Here is an 18,008-nt window from a genome sequence, read left to right on the forward strand (position 1 = left end):
ATTTTGAGAGGCTGTGGCAGGAGGATCACTTGAAGCCAGGAGTTCTGAGCAATATAGTGAGACCTCATTGCTACAAATTTAAAAATTAACTGGAGGCAGTGGTGTAAGCCTGTAGTCCCAGCTACTCAGGAAGCCAAGGTGAGATGATCACTTGTCCCCAGGAATTCAAGGCTCCAATAAGCTATGATTGCACCACTGCACTCAAGCCTGGGCAACAGACACCCTGTCTGTAAAAAGAAAAGAAAAAAAAAAAGAAAAAGAAAAAAAGATACATACATATAACCTTTCAGATAGGTAGGTATTTATATCCTCATTTTATAGATGAGATATTGAGGCTCAAAGAATTTACCTAAGCTGCCCAAAGGCCAGAGAGATAATACAAGGCAGAGATGGGATTCGAGCCTAGGTTTATTTGACTCCAAAGCCATATTCCCACTGTGACACTAAAATAGTATATCTATCACAAGAGGCTAATGAGGTAAATAGTTATTTAATTTACCAAATAACAGAAGTAATGTATGAACACAGATAATTTAACTTTTTAAAATTAGTAACAAAAAATATTCAGTAACTTCAATAAAATTTGTTTAATGCAGCTCTGGTAAAAAAATTACTTCAACATAGTAGGTGACAATGAAGTAGTCATACATAATTAAAACGTACTCTACTATCTCTGCCAGTGAAATGTAATAAAAATACAGGACAATATTAACTAAGGCATTAACAAAGCAATTCGGTTTGAATTAACTTACCATTCTTCTTTTATACTTTTGAGGTTATCTACGTCTTTCATTCTCTTTCGCCTTACTGTAAAAGTAAAAAGAAAGTAAGTAAAAAGCTTAATATGTAAGTTACCATGTAGTCCTAAAGTATTACTTAAAAGGGTCTAAAGAAAAAGTGAGCAAACTCAAAGCTGTCATTTTCATCATCAAAATAAAGCAATGATAGAAAATACATTTTCAAGTCTGATAATCTGACAAAAGAAAGACTTCTTAAAACTTATGATGAAAAAAGTGTAATATACCATTTGACTTAGCAAATGAACTGGGCATGTGGCTCACACCTGTATTTCCAGCACTTTGAGAGGAAAGGGTAGGAGGATTGCTGAAGCCAAGGAGTTCAAGACCAGCCTGGGTAAAATAGTGAGACTGTCTCTACAAAAAATGGCTAGGCGCAGTGGCTCATGCCTGTAATCCCAGCACTTTGGGAGGCCGAGGTGGGTGGATCACTTGTATTTATTTATTTTTGAGATGGAGTTTCGCTCTTGTTGCCCAGGCTGGAGTGCAATGGCACGATCTCGGCTCACCACAACCTCCACCTCCCGGGTTCCAGAGATTCTCCTGCCTCAGCCTCCCGAGTAGCTGGGATTACGGACATGCATCACCACACCTGGCTAATTTTTTATTTTTAGTAGAGTCGGGGTTTCTCCATGTTGGTCAGGCTGGTCTCGAACTCCCGACCTCAGGTGATCCACCTGCCTCGGCCTCTCAAAGTGCTGGGATTACAGGTGTGAGCCACTGTGCCCAGCCGTGGGTGGATCACTTGAGGTCAGGAGTTCGAGACAGGCCTGGCCAACGTGGTGAAATCCTGTCTCTTCTAAAAAATATAAAAATTAGCCGAGTGTGGTGGTATGCACCTGTAGTCCCAGTTATTCAGGAGGCTGAGGCAGGAGAATCACTTGAACCTGGGAGGCAGAGGTTGCAGTGTGCTGAAATCACACCACTGCACTCCAGCCTGGGCAACAGAACAAGACTTCATCTCAGAAAAAAAAAGTTAGCCAGGCATTACGGTGCACCTCTGTGGTTCCGGCTACTCAGGAGGTTGAGGTGCTGAGGTGGGAGGATCACTTGAGCCCAGGAGTCCAAGGCTGCAGTAGGCCATCATCATGCCACTGTGCTCCAGCCTGGGCAACAGCCCTATGCATCTGCAGGCTCAACCAATCATGGATCAAAAATACTCAAGGAAAAAAAAATAAGAAAAACAATACAACAAAAAATAATACAAATTTTAAAATTACATAACAGCTATTTACACAGTATCAGTTATTATAAGTAATTTAAAGGTGATTTACAGTATACAGGAGGATGTGCATACGTTATCTGCAAATAGTATGCTATTTTATGCAAGGGACTTAAGCATCAGCAGATTTTGGTATCTATGGGGGTCTTGGAACCAATCTTCCAGGGACACCAAGTGACAGGTGTAGTCCAAACCACTGGTCTGCTGAGAAGGCCTGGAAGCAATGACATACCAGAAGCAATGAGCACACCAAGTGCCTATATCTTGGTTTCTAAATATTCTACTGTGTAAGGAGAATGTTTTTCTTAAATGACTCCTTCGAGAAAAGGATAACTTCAGGACTGGGGCAGAGAAAGATGAACATGGAAAGTTTTGCCCCAGAAAAGGTACCCAAAGAATGATAAGGACAGGGCCAGGCGTGGTGGCTCACATCTGTAATCCCAGCACTTTGGGAGGCTGAGGCAGGTGGATCACTTGAGGTCAGGAGTTCAAGACCAGCCTGGCCAATATGGTGAAACTCCATCTCTACTAAAAATACAAAAATTGGCCAGGCACAGTGGCTCATGCCTGTAATCCCAGCTCTTTGGGAGGCTGAGGTGGGTGGATCACGAAGTCAGGAGATGGAGACCATCCTGGCCAACATGGTGAAACCCCATCTCTACTAAAATGCAAAAAAAAAATAGCCAGGTGTGGTGGCGCACGCCTGTAGTCCCAGCTACTCAGGAGGCTGAGGCAGGGGAATCGCTTGAACCCGGGAGGCAGACGTTGCAGTGAGCCAAGATCGCGCCACTGCACTCCAGCCTGGTGACAGAGCGAGACTACGCCTAAAAACAACAAAACAAACAAACAAACAAACAAAAAACAAAAATTAGCCAGGCATGATGGCACACGCCTGTAGTCCCAGCTACTCAGGAGGCTGAGGCAGGAGAATCGCTTGAACCCGAAAACAAAGGTTGCAGTGAACTGAGATTGCACTACTGCACTCCAGACTGGACGTCGAATTGAAACTCTGCCTAAAATAAATAAATAAATAAATAAATAAATAAATAAAAGAATTAAATGTGGCTGGACACAGTGGCTCATGCCTGTAATCCCCACACTTTGGGAGGCCCAGGGGGGCAAATCACTTGAGGCCAGGAGTTTGAGACCAGGCTGGCCAACCTGACAAAACCCTGTGCCTACTAAAAATACAAAAACTAGCCGGACGTGGGAACACACACCTATAATCCCCAGCTACTCGGGAGGCTGAGGCACGAGAATTGCTTGAACCTGGGAGGCAGAGGTTGCAGTGAGCTGAGATCATGCCACTGTACTCCAGTTCAGCCTGGGCGACAGAGTGAGACTCTGTCTCAAAAAAAAAAAAAAAAAAGAGAGAGAGAAGGAAAAAAAAGAATTAAATGCATAATTAAAAATTAAATTAAAAATTGCACATTACAATTTTATTTTTTAAAACATATATTTCATGGTCAAAAGGAATTTGAGGAGAAAAAAATGCAAAAACAAACAAAAAACTGGCCACTTTTTTTTTAGATTATGGATTTGTATCAAGGTATTATACAACCAGACATGCTATCTTGATATAGAAGCTTAAGTTTCTTTTTAAGGATAAGGCCATTCCAGGTATTAAACACGAGGGAAAAGAAACCAATGGATCACACTTCCATGTTGGGTTCCTTTTACTTAGATCTTCTATGGAATGTGATTAGGCCCCCAAGCCTCCAAGAGCAACTAACTATGATAGCATCAGAACCAAATACTTAAAAGACAGTTCATTTGTATATTTTGTGAATTCTGGTTTACTACATACTAAGTGATAGAAAATGAAATCTTTTGGAAAGTTTCAGCTTATTTTAGCTGTAATCATAGTAATGAAGAAAATATATTTTTAATGGGATAGTTATATACTCCAAGGACCGAAGTAGTAGTGACAACAGTAATTTAAATGAGAAAACCCTATGGAAAAGGTGACACTTAAGCAGAGACTGGCAAGGTTACTTACTGAGTCATTCCAGGGCTGACCAAGACATTCTCATTCCAGGACATTCTCATTCCAGAGCTCCATACTGAAATGTTATGTCACAAAGGACCCCCCCCTTTTTTCTTTAGTAAGTATTTTAATTCAGTTTCAGAAAAAAATGGCACATGACTTGGATGAGAAAGCATAAAATTAAGAGGCTTTTCTAGAAATGCAAGAAAAAAAAACTTTAATATATTCAATAATTTTCTGGATCTTCCTCTTGGGTCAAAAGCTATATATTTTCTCCTCAAAGCAGCTGCTCCAAGAACTAACTAGTCCTCTTTATTTCTCTAGCTGGGATAGACTAATTCTGCTCCACTCCCACCTCTCTTCTTTCAGTAACACTGCGTAGGTGTTAATGGCCTGGCTCTCACCAATGAACAGAACTGTCCTTTAAGCCAGCAACTCACAGGCAGTGGCACCCAAAGCCTCACCCCCAGTCCCCAGAGCAGAAGCCACAGAGCTGGCATTGTTTCCAATATCCCAGGAAGAAGGAGCCAAAAGCTGACCTTCAGCACAAATCAAAGCCCAATATGGAGAGAGAATAACTGCTTCTAGGCCCAGATGAGGCAAGCTGTGGGCAAAAAAAGGGGAGTTTTTGCAGCCACCCCATCTTTAGAAATAAGGGGAAAACTAGACCCTTTTCCACTATAACGGTCTACAAGGTACTGTACTGTTCCAAGAGGATCTGAAAGCGCAAAAGGATCCAAACAAATAAGAAGAACTTTTCCCAGGCTGGAGATAAGACTGACAAACTGAAAGATGGGTGAATACAGTAATGTGTAGGAAGATGATGCTGGTCACCTCAGTTCTTCACACGGCTGCCAGCCCTACAAATAACCCAGTAAGAATCAGGACAAACACTCCAGACTGGTATAGCTGGAGAATCTTCAGGCCTTTTCCTAGGTCCCACATCAAGTTTTGGATCCCATTCCAGGTATGATACATGAGAGGGAAGACGAGTGCAAACTTAGTTGTGTCCATCAGTGCTGGCCCCAGACACAGGGACCAATGAGTTTCAAACTTCCCAGGGAGTAACAGGGCTGACATGCCAAAAAGAGACCCCTGTACTCAGCAATAGCAGTGCCATGTTGGCAGACGGACATCGCCATGGGAAGAGACCAACTGTAGATAGCGACATGGTGAGATAAGGGATGGTTTGAACCTGTGTTCTTATTCCAGAACCATTCCATCTCTTCTTTGGCCATGGTTCCCAAAGGAACAGCATTTCTGATACAAAGCTCAGGGCTAAAGCACGCTCGGAGGCAATGACCACTCCAACATGTCTCAGCAAGAGTTGGCCGGGCGCGGTGGCTCACGCTTGTAATGCCAGCACTTTGGGAGGCCGAGGCGGGCGGATCATGAGGTCAGGAGATCGAGACCACGGTGAAACCCCGTCTCTACTAAAAATACAAAAAATTAGCCAGGCGTGGTGGTGGGCGCCTGTAGTCCCAGCTACTTGGAGAGGCTGAGGCAGGAGAATGGCGTGAACCCGGGAGGTGGAGCTTGCAGTGAGCCGAAGCTTGCAGTGAGCCGAGATTGCGCCACTGCACTCCAGCCTGGGCGACAGAGCGAGACTCCGTCTCAAAAAAAAAAAAAAAAAAAAAAAAAAAAAAAAAAAAAGAGTGCAGCCATCTTGGGTTCTGGTCTGGACGGAAGTGCAAAGCCCATTTTAAATACAATCTCCTCTAGCTGGGCATGGTGGTTTAAGCCTATAATCCCAGCACTTTGGGAGGCCAAGACGGGCAGATCACCTGAGGTCAGGAGTTCGAGACCAGCCTGACCAACATCGTGAAACCCTGTCTCTCTCTACTAAAAATACAAAATTAGCTGGGCCTGGTGGTGCGTACCTGTAATCCCAACTACTAGGGAGGCTGAGGCAGGAGAATTGCTTGAACCCAGGAGGCAGAAGTTGCCATGAGCCAAGATTGGGTCACTGCACTCCAACTTGGGTGGCAAGAACAAAACTCCATCTCAAATAAATAAAAACATACATACATACAATCTCCTTTAGAAAACCTTCCATGATTCCTCCAATAGGTGTGAATATAAAATTATTAACATGAGAAGAGATCAGTTAGGTACTCTTAAATTTTCAACACCTTCATTGCCACAACTCTAGTCCCAACCACCATCAACTCTAGGTGGTCTCCTCACTTCCATTCTTGTCCCCATCCAATCTAGTTTCTACACAGCAGTCAGGGTGACTTTTTGAAATAAAAAGTTGGCCAGGCACGGTGGCTCACGCCTGTAATTCCAGCACTTTGGGAGGCTGAGGTGGGCAGATCACGAGGTCTGGAGTTTGAGACCAGCCTGGCCAACACAGTGAAACCCTGTCTCTACCAAAAATACAAAAAACTAGCCAGGCATGGTGGCGCATGCCTGTAATCCCAGCTACCCGGGAGGCTGAGGCAGGAGAATTGCTTGAACCCGGGAGGCAGAGGTTGCAGTGAGCGGAGATTGCACCACTGCACTCCTGCCTGTGCGAGACTCCATCTCAAAAAAAAAAAAAAAAGTTGTTTGTAGTAAGACTTACCTTGCTTTAAACTTTTTTTTTTTCTGACGGAGTTAAACCTTTAAACGACTTCCTAATACTGTTAAAATAGCGTCCAAGCCATTTGGGTAATATTACAGGAGAGTTCATTGTACTGTTCTCTCCCTACATCTGAGTGGTTTGAAAATTTTTCTATAAAAGTTAAAAAAAGAAAAAGAAACAGAAAAAGCTGGTCCCGGCTGGGAGCGGTGGCTCACGCTTGTAATCCCAGCACTTTGGGAGGCCGAGGTGGGCGGATCACGAGGTCAGGAGATCGAGACCACGGTGAAACCCCGTCTCTACTAAAAATACAAAAAAAAAAAAATTAGCCGGGCATGGTGGCGGGCGCCTGTAGTCCCAGCTACTCGGAGAGGCTCAGGCAGGAGAACGGCGTGAACTCGGGAGGCGGAGCTTGCAGTGAGCCGAGATTGCGCCACTGCACTCCAGCCTGGGCGACAGAGCGAGACTCCGTCTCAAAAAAAAAAAAAAAAGCTGGTCCCAAATCCTTAACATTGCTTAAAAGGCCCTGCATCAGCCGGGCACGGTGACTCAGGTCTGTAATCCCAGCACTCCGGGAGGCCGAGGCGGGTGGATCACCAGAGGTCAGGATTTTCAGACCAGTTTGACCAACACAGTGAAACCCCGTCTCTACTAAAAATACAAAAATTAGCCGGGCATGGTGGCACGCATTATAGTCCCAGCTACTCAGGAGGCTAAGGCAGGAGAATCGCTTGAATCCAGAGGAGATTGCAGTGAGCCGAGATCGTGCCACTGCACTCCAGTCTGGGTGACAGAGCGAGACTCTGTATCAAAACAAACAAACAAACAAACAAGCCCTGCATCATCTCTCTGGCCCTAACCTACTTTATCACAGCACCCTTTTGCTTCCCATACAACAACTGCGGAAGTTCCTGAAATGACCATCTTCCATAGCCTCCGCGCCATCTATTTCCTTTGCCTGAGCCTTTCTTCTCTCCTTTGGGAGTCATCTTCCCCTAATTCCTATTTATCCCTAATATCTGAGCTCAAAGATTACTTTCTTAGGAAAACTTTGCCAGCTGGGATAAGTCCCCCTGTTACCTTCTCTCAAAAACAACTTACATTCTTTGTTTTAGCCTCTGTCTTGGCTTATTGACATTTATTTGTGTGATTATTTATTTTATTTTTTGAGATGGAGTCCCGCTCTGTCACCCAGGCTGGAGTGCAGTGGCACCATCTTGGCTCACTGCAACCTCCACCTCTCGCGGGCTCAAGCGATTCTCCGGCCTCAGTTTTTCTGAGTAGCTGGGATTACAGGCGCCGCTCAACACACCCAGCTAATTTCTGTATCTTTAGTAGAGAGAGATGGGGTTTCACCATGTTGGCTAGGCTGCTCTAGAACTCGTGACCTCAGGTGATCCGCCCACCTCAGCCTTTCAAAGTGCTGGGATTACAGGCGTCAGCCATCGCTCTGGGCCCTGATTATTTGCTTAATACCTGTTTTGCCCAATGACACTGTATAGTCTAAAGGCAGAGTCTGTAATTGTCACTATCGTATCCTTAGCATTCAGTACACAGTGGGTACTAAAATTTTTTGAATGAAAAAATTCAATCAAGTGTATGCTAATTATTATACGTTATTAAATTAAAATGCAAGTAAAGTATCCTCCACAGTGCCCAGCTGAAAACAACTGCTCAGTAAGTGTGAGCTTCCATTAACACTGGACTGCAGTCAGCCTCATATCACTAGTGTGCTTAACCACTCCCTCCTGCACATATTTTTTACACATTTTGGGACTCCGCCAATGCCTAGCACTAACATTAGTGTTATACAAAGATACTCTGTATTCACTGAATTGCCTTTTAAATAAATCCGACTTTCAGCATAGACAGAAGACACAACATGAACTTTTAAAGTTTCCCCCCTAAAAACAAACTGCAACCCGCCAGACTTCATACTATCACATTATTTTCTGCATTCGCATCAAAACAAATCAGCAGTTTCCTATCTTTACTTATCTCAAATTACGTACATAGGAACCAACGCTGGACGCCACACGAACATTCATCATTGCTGACAAGTAATAAACTCTTTTATTACTGGCAGCGAAAAGGAAAAAAAAGTCACAAAGAAGAAATTACGGAAATGTGAAATCAGCGAACACCAGGCCTTCAAAATATCAAAGAAAGTGAGTGGTGGGAGACGGGTGAAGTCACTAATAGGCATACTTTGTATCACTGGACTGCGATCGTGCAGCGTTCGCCTTTGAAAATAGAAACATTGTGCTGCGCATAACTGTTAAGTTTCGGAACGCCCTATGAGAGAACCAGGAGCTGTGCCTTCAGCTAGCTCGGGAGTCAAGCCGCAGGCAGTCAGGGGCTCGGGGTCGTCGCTCACCTGGGCTGGGCGGGACCCTGGCCCGGGCTCCGCCGCCGGCGCCCCTTCCTGAGTCGCAAACACGCGGCCCTCCGGAGCGAGACTCCCCCAGACACCGACGATCCGCGACGGCCCGGCCACAGGCCGCGACCCCTCAGCCCCACCCGCAGGCGGCCGCCCAGCCCCGCCCTCACCCCGCCGGACGCGGCGCGGCCCCGGGAAGCTCACCTCCGGGCACGGCCTCCCGGCCTCGGCCTCACTCAGCTCAGGCACCGCAGGCACCGTTTGGCCGCGGGCTCCGTTTGGCTGGAGCCCTTCAGAGCCGGAGCGCCGCCGCCCCAGACCGCCTCAGGTTCCGCGGCCGCGCCGCTGAGATCCCGCCAGCTTCTCTCGGTCTTCGCCAGGCACCCTAGCGCGCGCCGACGCCGGCTCCGCGCAGACCCGAGGAGCGCGCGCCGAGGGCGGGGCTTGCCGCGGCCAGGCGCTTCAAGTCCCGGCGGGAACGGCGCTAATGGCCGCCTCCCCTTCCCGCCACTGGCCGGGCGGCTGGCTGCATCTTGGGCAGGGGAGATGCAGGCAGCTCGGTGTGTGCTCACCAGAGAGCCCAGCGTGTGCTTACCTGGGTTCCTCCTCAGCCTCAGAAACCATGGAGAGACGTCCCTGCATTCTGACAATGTTGAACTTGACCTGAACCCTGTGGACAGCGACATTGAAGAAACCCCCACCCACCTTTTTTTTTTTTTTTTTTTTGAGACTAAGTCTCGCTCTTGTCCCCCAGGCTGGAGTGCAATGGCGCGATCTTGGCTCACCGCAACCTCCACCTCCCGGATTCGAGCGAGTCTCCTGCCTCAGCCTCTTGAGTAGCTGGGATTACAGGCGCTTGCCACCACGCCCGGCTAATTTTTATATTTTTAGTAGAGACGGGGTTTCACCATGTTGGCCAGGCTGGTCTTGAACTCCTGACCTCAGGTGATCCGCCCGCCTCGGCCTCCCAAAGTGCTGGGATTACAGGCGTGAGCCACCGCGCCCAGCCCCTTTGTGTTCTTAGTAAAAGGACTTACTACACGCAAACGCCCTTCCGCATGTGACTTGGTCAGGACTCAAGGATGCCCCCGTCGTTAGCTGTGACAAGGTCAGGCCCAGACCCTCTAAATTCCAGTTCTTCGCCTCACAAATAGTTGACCTGCCTGTACTCACGATGTGGACAAATCCCGGCTGCCTTGACTTGACAGGACTTGAGTGAAGCAGCTCTCCCTGGGCCTATCTACACGGTGACCGAGCCTCAGCCGCAGCCAGCAAGCAGCCCTCCTCATCCACCGCCTGAAAACAGACGGACCCCAGGGAAACAGTCTCTGTGTAGTCTCATCGCTGCCACCTCCATTCTTCTCCCCACTTCCCCACACCCGCGTCTTTCTAGCCCCGTTCACTCATCTCTGTAAAAGGAAAGCCCTTTTCTGCCTGACCCAGGAGATTGCTGCAGATCTCATGGTTGGAGGGTTCTCCCGGTTGCGGTAGCCTCCCCCAATCCCCACTCTCAGTTGCAATAGTTTCTTTCCCTTTTCTTGGATCTCTTCCACTGAACTCTCTCCTTAAGTATATCCAGATTTGTTTTTTTATTTTATAGTCCAGCATTCTCCCTATTGCAACAGTCCTTCTTCCTATTACAATAGTTCTCCACCCTTATTGCAATAGTCCTTTTCCCCCCTGTTGCAATAATCCTTTCCGAATAAAGTCTTAGTTTGCCTAAATCCGGATTTATTTGTAAGTCTTTAGTGCTGGGACTCAGATTGAGATTGATCCTCACCTACAGACCCATGCTGTTCCCCCCACCACCACCTCCCTCATCTCCTGTTCAGCAATTTTGGGAGCCCGTGGTGAGTTCAAATATCACTGCTCATGAGATCATGTCTGCTGAAGCACAATAAGGAGTTAAATTGATCCCGTTAGGCAAAGAGACTTTTCTTTGACCCTTCTGTGAGAGCTCTTCCGATTTTTTGGTCCCAGCACCATTTAATGAAGAGAGGATTCTTCCCTTGTCGAAAATCAATTGACCATGGATGTATAAATTTATTTCTGTACTCTCAATTCGATTCCATTGATTATATATCTTATCTTTATGCTAGTACCATACTATTTTGATTACTGTAGCTTTATAATAGGTTTTGAAATCAGGAAGTTTGAGTCCTCCAACTTTGCTCTTCTTTTTCAAGATTGTTTCGTCCCTCGAAATTCTGTATGAATTTTAGCTCAGCTTTTCTATTGCTGCTAAAGAAAAAAAAAAAAGTGAGGGGGGCCACTGGGATTTTGACAGGGATTGCTTTGAATTGGTAGATCAATTTGAGGAGTATTGATACCTTCAATTTTTTTTTTTTTGAGATGGAGTTTCGCTCTTGTTGCCCAGGCTGGAGTGCAATGGTATGATCTCGGCTCACCACAACCTCCGCCACCCAGGTTCTAGCAATTCTCCTGCCTCAGCCTCCCAAGTAGCTGGGATTACAGGCATGCGCCACCAAGCCCAGCTAATTTTTGAATTTTTAGTAGAGACAGTTTCACCATGTTGGTCAGGCTGGTCTCGAACTCCTGACCTTAGATGATCCACCCGCCTCAGCCTCCCAAAGTGCTGGGATTACAGGTGTGAGCCAACACACCCAGCTGGAGTATTGATATCTTAACAATATTAAGTCTTCTACCTGGTGCAATGACTCACACCTGTAATCCCAGCACTTTGGGAGGCCGAAGCGTTGGGATCACAAGGTCAGGAGTTCGAGACCAGCCTGACCAACATGGTGAAACCCTATCTCTACTAAAAATACAAAAAAATTAGCTGGGCATGGTGGTGTGTGCCTGTAATCCCAGCTACTCAGGAGGCTGAGGCAGGAGAATCACTTGAACTTGGGAGGCAGAGGTTGCAGTGAGCCGAGATCGCGCCACTGCACTCCAGCCTGGGCCACAAAGGGAGACTCTGACTCAAAAAATATATATAATATAATATACGTGTGTGTGTGTGTGTGTGTGTGTGTGTGTATAGTCTTCAAATCCTTAAGCATGAATATTTTTCCATTTATAGTCGTGCGCCACATAACAACATTTTGGTCCATGACTTACAGCATATATGATGGTGGTCACATAAGATTATAAGGCCATATTTTTACTGTATCTTTTCTATGTTTAGATACACAAATACTGTTACAATTGTCTACAGTATTCAATACAGTAACATTGCTGTCCAGGTTTGTAGCCTGGGAGCAAGGCTATGCCATATTGCCTAGATGTGTAGTACTCTATACCATCCATGTTTGTGTAAGTATACTCTGTGATGTTCACACAACGACGAAATCACTTACACGACACATTTCTCAGAAGGTGCCCCCATTGTTAAGCAATACATGACCATACTTAGACCTTCTTTCATTTCTTTCAGCAGTGTTTTATAGTTTTCCATGTACAAGTCTCATACTCTTTGGTTAAATATATTTCAAAGTATTTTATTCTTTTTGATGCTATTGTAAAAGGAGTTGATTTATTTCCTTTTTAGATTTTTTATTGCCAGTATTTGGAAATACCACTGATTTTGTGTGTTGATCTTGTATCTAACAACTTTGCTGAATTCATTTATTAGCTCTAATTATTTGCTAGAGATGGGGTCTCCTTACATTACCCGGGTTGATATCGAACTCCTGGGCTCAAGTGATCCTTCCACCATCGTGTCCTGAGTAGCTAGGACCACAGATGTGTGCTACCATGCCTAACCAATTAAAAAAAATTTTTTTTTTTGTAGAGTTGGAGTTTCACTGTGTTGCCCAAGCTGGTCTCAAACCCCTGGCCTCAAACTGTCCTCCTGCTTGGGCCTCCCAAAGCACTGGGATTACAGGTATGAGATACCACACTTGGCCTCAGTTTTCTTTCTTTCTAATGTGGATGCCTTTTATTTCTTTTTATTGTCTAACCGCTCTAGCTAGAACTTCCAGTACAATGTTGAATAGAAGAGGCTGGGTGTGGTGGCTTACATCTGTAATCTCAGCACTTTGGGAGGCTGAGGCAGGAGAATTGCTTGAGCCCAGGAATTTGAGACCAACCTGGGGCAACATAGCGAGACTCCGTTACTAGACTTAAAAAAAAAAGAAAAGAAATGATGAGGCCGGGGACGGTGGCTCATGCCTTTAATCCCAGCCCTTTGGGAGGCTTAGGCAGGTGAATCACTTGAGGCCATGATTTCGAGACCAGCCTGGGCAACATGGTGAAACCCTGTCTCTACTAAAAATACAAAAATTAGCCAGGCATGGTGGCAGGCACCTGTAATCCCAGCTACTTGGGAGGCTGAGGCAGGAGAATTGCCTGAACCCAGGAGGCAGAGGTTGCAGTGAGCCGAGATCACGCCACCGCACTCCAGCCTGGGTGACAGAGCAAGACTCTCCCTCAAAAAATGACGAGTGGGCTTGTCTTGTTCCTAATTTTAGAGAAAAAGCTTTCAGTCTTTCACCATTGAGTATGATGTTAGCTGTATGTTTTTCTTTTTCGTTTTTTTTTTTTTTGAGACAGAGTCTCCCTCCATCTCCGCAGCCCATGGTAATCTCTATTCTACTTTCTTTTTCTTTTTTTTCTTTTTTTTTGAGATAGGATTTTCACCAAGTTGCCCAGGCTAGTCTCAAACTCCTGGACTCAAAGCAATCCTCCCACCTTGGCCTCCCAAAGTGCTATGATTACAGGTCTGAGCCACCATGCACAGCCTATTCTACTTTCTGTCTCTATGAATTCTAGATACCTCATATACGTGGACTCCTACAATATTTGTTCCTTTGTGTCCGGCTTATTTCACTTAGCATAATTATTTTCAAGTTAATTCATGTTGTAGCATGTGTCAGTATATCATTCCCGTTTATGGTTGAATAAGATTCCATTGTATGTATTACATATTACATTTTGTTTATCCATTCATATGTTGATGGCCATTTGGGTTGCTTCCACCTTTCTGCTATCTTGAATAATGCTGGTATGGACTTTGGTATACAAGTATTTGATTGACTGCTTACTTTCAATTTTTTTTTAATTTTTGTTTTATTGTGGCAAGAATATTTATTTATTTAATTAATTAATTTTTGAGACAGCCTCCCTCTGTCGCCCAGGCTGGAGTGCAGTGGTGCAATCTTGGCTCACTGCAGCCTCCCCCTCCCAGGTTCAAGGGATTCTCTCACCTCAGCTTTTCTGAGTAGCTGGGATTAAAGGTGCCCCCCAACCATGCCCAGCTAATTTTTGCATTTTTAGTAGAGATGGGTTTTTTTGCCATGTTGACCAGGCTGGTCTTGAACTCCTGACCTCTGGTGATCCACCCACCTCGGCTTCCCAAAGTGCTGGGTTTACAGGTGTGGGCCACCGTGCTTGGCCCTTTCAATTTTTTTTGAGTATATACCTAGAAGTGGAATAGGGTATTTGTGTGTTTAACTTTTCAAGGAACAGTCATATTATTTTCCAAATAGCAGCACCATCTTACATTCCTACCAGCAATGTACCAGAGTTCCAATTTCTCTACATCCTCCCAACACTTGTTATTTTCTCTGTGTGTGTATGTGTATGTGTGTTTATACCTACCCCACCCTAATGAGTATGAAGCGTATCTCACTATGGTTTTGATTTGCATTTCCCTGATGACTAGTGATGTTGAATATCTTTTCATGTGCCTATTGGCTATTTGTATATTTTCTTTGGAGAAATGCCTGTTTAAGTCCTTGCGAATTTTCAAATAGGTTTTTTGTTGTTGTTGAGTTACAGGAGTTTTTGGGTTTTAAAAAATACATATTGTGTATAGTAATCCCTTATCAGATATGTGATTTGCAAATCTTTCCTCCGATTCTGTGAATTGTGTTTTCACTTTGGGGTTAGTATCCTTTGATACACAAAAGTTTAAAATTTCAGTCAAATTAATTTATTCTTGTTTTGCCTGTACTTTTGGTGTCATATCCAAGAAACTATTGCCAGATCCAATGTCATGAAGATTTGTTTTTTTCTAAATATTTTATAGCTTTATCTCTGACATTTAGGTGTTTGCTCCATTTTTTTGTTTGTTTGTTTTTTGAGAGAGTCTTGCTTTGTTGCTTGGGCTGGAGTGCAGTGGTGCGATCTCGGCTCACTACAACCTCCGCCTCCCGGGTTCAAGCGATTCTCCTGCCTCAGCCTCCCGAGTAGCTGGGATTACAGGCTTACACCACCACACCCAGCTAATTTTTGTATTTTTAGTAAAGACGGGGTTTCACCATGTTGGCCAGGCTAGCCTCGAACTCCTGACCTCAGCTATCTACCTGCCTCGGCCTCCCGAAGTGCTGGGATTATAGGCGTGAGCCACCGTGCCTGGTTGTCATGATTCTTTTGTGATTTTCTGTTTTTACTGTGAATCATATTCATGGGACTTTATTTTTGTGCCTTCTGTTGAAGGTATAGTCTGTCAGAGATGATTTATGTTTGCTTCTGCTTTATGCTTAGGATCACTTTTGACTCAAGTCTATTTAACCTAAATTATTGTCCTGAGGGTCTTCATACCTAGCCTTGGTGAATTCAGGCTGTAAACCTGTTGAACAGTGTGTTGTTATGAATTCTCAAGGGACCCTCCCACCGCCCCCCCACCCCCACCCCCCGCTCCCCACTCTTAGTGTCAGCGTTGGGAAAGGTGGGCAGTTCTTGCAGTCTCCTGGGGATGAGTGAAAGTTGGTGGGTTTATTTCTAATTTACTCATACTTAGCTTTATCCTTATTGTAGCAGGATTTTGTAGGATGTTTGCATTAGATTCCATATATTTAGCAGATTTTAGGCCTTACTACTGTCTTTTGCATTTCCTTTTTTTTTTCCCCGAGACAGAGGGGAAAAATCCTGCTCTGTCACCCAGGATAGAGTGCAGTGGCATGATCTCGGCTCACCGCAACCTCTGCCTCTGGAATTCAAGCAATTCTCCTGCCTCAGCCTCTCGACTAGCTGGGATTACAGGTGCCCACCACCATGCCTGGCTAATTTTTGTATTTTTAGAGAGATGGGGTTTCACCATGTTGGCCAGGTTGGTCTCGAACTCCTGACCTCGTGATCCGCCTGCCTCAGCCTCCCAAAGTTCTGGGATTACAGGTGTGAGCCACTGCACCTGGCCTCCTTTTTTTTTTTTTTGAGATTTTGAGACGGAGTCTCGCTCTGTCACCCAGGCTGGAGTGCAATGGCGTGATCTCGGCTCACTGCAATCCCTGCCTCCCGGGTTCAAGTGGTTCTCCTGCCTCAGCCTCCTGAGTAACTGGGATTACAGTTGCCTGCCATCACGCCTGGCTAATTTTTGTATTTGTAGTAGAGACAGGGTTTCACTATGTTGCTCAGGCTGGTCCTGAATTCCTAAACTCATGATCCACCCACCTTGGCCTCCCAAAGTGCTGGGATTACAGGTGTGAGCCACTGTGCCCGGCCTTGCATTTCTTCAAGCAGAGAAAATAGGTCAAATTCACTGGGGTTGAGCAAATGCATTGGAAATGAAAGCTGTCTTCAGAGCCCTTGCTTATTGGTTCTGGGTTCCTGCTGTGACTTAGCTTTTGATCTGAGCATTCCTTAGTATCTTGCCACCTCTTGCATGTACTGCAGGCTTTTTTTTAAGTTCAAAAAATATTTAACCAACGCTTTAGTTATTTCCTGTAGTACGTACTGTAGAAAACAGGCAACTCTTCCATATCTCTTTTCTTTTCTTATTTTTGTTTCTGAGACAGGGTTGCACTCCGTTGCCCAGGTTGGAGTGCAGTGGTGAGGTCTTGGCTTACTGCACCCTCCGCCTTTCAGGTTCAAGTGATTCTCATGCCTTAGCCTCCAAGTATCTGGGATTACATTATAGGTATGCATCACCAGGCTCATTTTTGTATTTTCAGTAGAGATGGGGTTTCGCCATGTTGGCCAGGCTGATCTTGAACTCCTGTCCTCAAGTGACCTGCCTGCCTTGGCCCCCAAAGTGCCGGGGTTACAGACAAGAGCCACTGAGCCCAGCCCCCTGCTTTTTTTTTTTTTGAGATGGAATCTCGCTCTGTTGCCCAGGCTGGAGTGCAGTGGCGTGATCTAGGCTCACTGCAACCTGAGGCAATTCTTTGCCTCAGTCTCCCAAGTAGCTGAGATTACAGGTGCCCACCACCATACCCAGCTAATTTTTTTGTATTTTTAGTAGAGACAGGGTTTCACCATCTTGGCCGGGTTGGTCTTGAACTCCTGATCTCATGATCCACCCACCTTGACCTCCCAAAGTGCTGGAATTATAGGCGTGAGCCACTACGCCTGGCCTCCTTTTTTTTTTTTTTAATTTTATTTTAATTTATAGAGATGGGGTCTCACTACGTTGCCCAGCCTGGTCTTGAAATCCTGAGCTCAAGCGATTCTCCTACCTTGGCCTCCAAAAATTCTGGAATTACAGGCATGAGCCACTGCAACCAGCCCTTTTTCTCTTTTTTAAAATTTTATTTTAATTTATAGAGATGGGGTCTCACTATGTTGCGCAGGCTGGTCTTGAATGCCTGAGCTCAAGCCATCCTCCCACCTCAGCCTCCCAAAGTGCTAGGATTATAGGCGTGAACCACCTTGCTAGGCCTTATCTTTTTCAAGCCTTCCTTTCTTTTTTCTACAATTTTGTGGTTCAACACGTATCTCAGGGGTCATTACCTCTCAGAGGTTTTCCCTAAAATCCCTGCTGGAATTAATGGTCTCTGCCTCATTCTTTCTTATCACATTGTATTGTAGTTTACTGGTTTCTTCCCTATCTTATTCATTCCCTCTATGTCTGTGTGTTCTTTCAGGATTTTTAAACGTTCTTGATTTTTAAAAATCTGTATATTTCCTGGCCTAGCAGAGTACCTAATACCAGTTGGATTTATTTATTTACTTACATATTTTCTAGAGACAGGGTCTCACTATGTTGCCCAGGCTGGTCTCGAACTCCTGGGCTCAAGCTCAGTTGGATTTAAAATTAACATTTGTTACCTCCAGGTGCAGTGGCTCACACCTGTAATCCCAGCACTTTGGGAGGCTGAGGCAGGCAGATCATGAGGTCAGGAGATCAAGACCATCCTGGCTAACACGGTGAAACC

General features: G+C 45.3%; 1 protein-coding gene and 1 pseudogene across 4 annotated transcripts in view; both read right to left on the bottom strand.

The window, feature by feature from the left end:
- The window catches only part of UBXN2A (UBX domain protein 2A), a 64,302-nt gene that overhangs the window by 43,508 nt on the left and 2,786 nt on the right, over positions 1-18,008 (bottom strand). Inside the window, exons 1-2 of one of the 4 annotated variants that reach the window (XM_055253348.2) lie at positions 9,154-9,358; positions 753-807 (exon numbers count right to left, since the gene is read on the bottom strand). In XM_055253348.2, the coding sequence (XP_055109323.1) occupies positions 753-793 (41 nt within the window). In that variant the 5' untranslated portion in view covers positions 794-807; positions 9,154-9,358. Of the gene's footprint in view, positions 1-752; positions 808-3,239; positions 3,366-8,946; positions 9,078-9,153; positions 9,359-18,008 lie in introns of those variants that run through there. The other 3 variants (XM_055253349.2, XM_055253350.2, XM_063623958.1) reach the window with 3 other exon arrangements.
- LOC129468172 (succinate dehydrogenase cytochrome b560 subunit, mitochondrial-like) lies at positions 3,896-5,392 on the bottom strand (annotated as a pseudogene).

The sequence above is a fragment of the Symphalangus syndactylus genome, chromosome 18, assembly GCF_028878055.3.
Source record: "Symphalangus syndactylus isolate Jambi chromosome 18, NHGRI_mSymSyn1-v2.1_pri, whole genome shotgun sequence".
Classification (NCBI taxonomy): domain Eukaryota; kingdom Metazoa; phylum Chordata; class Mammalia; order Primates; family Hylobatidae; genus Symphalangus; species Symphalangus syndactylus.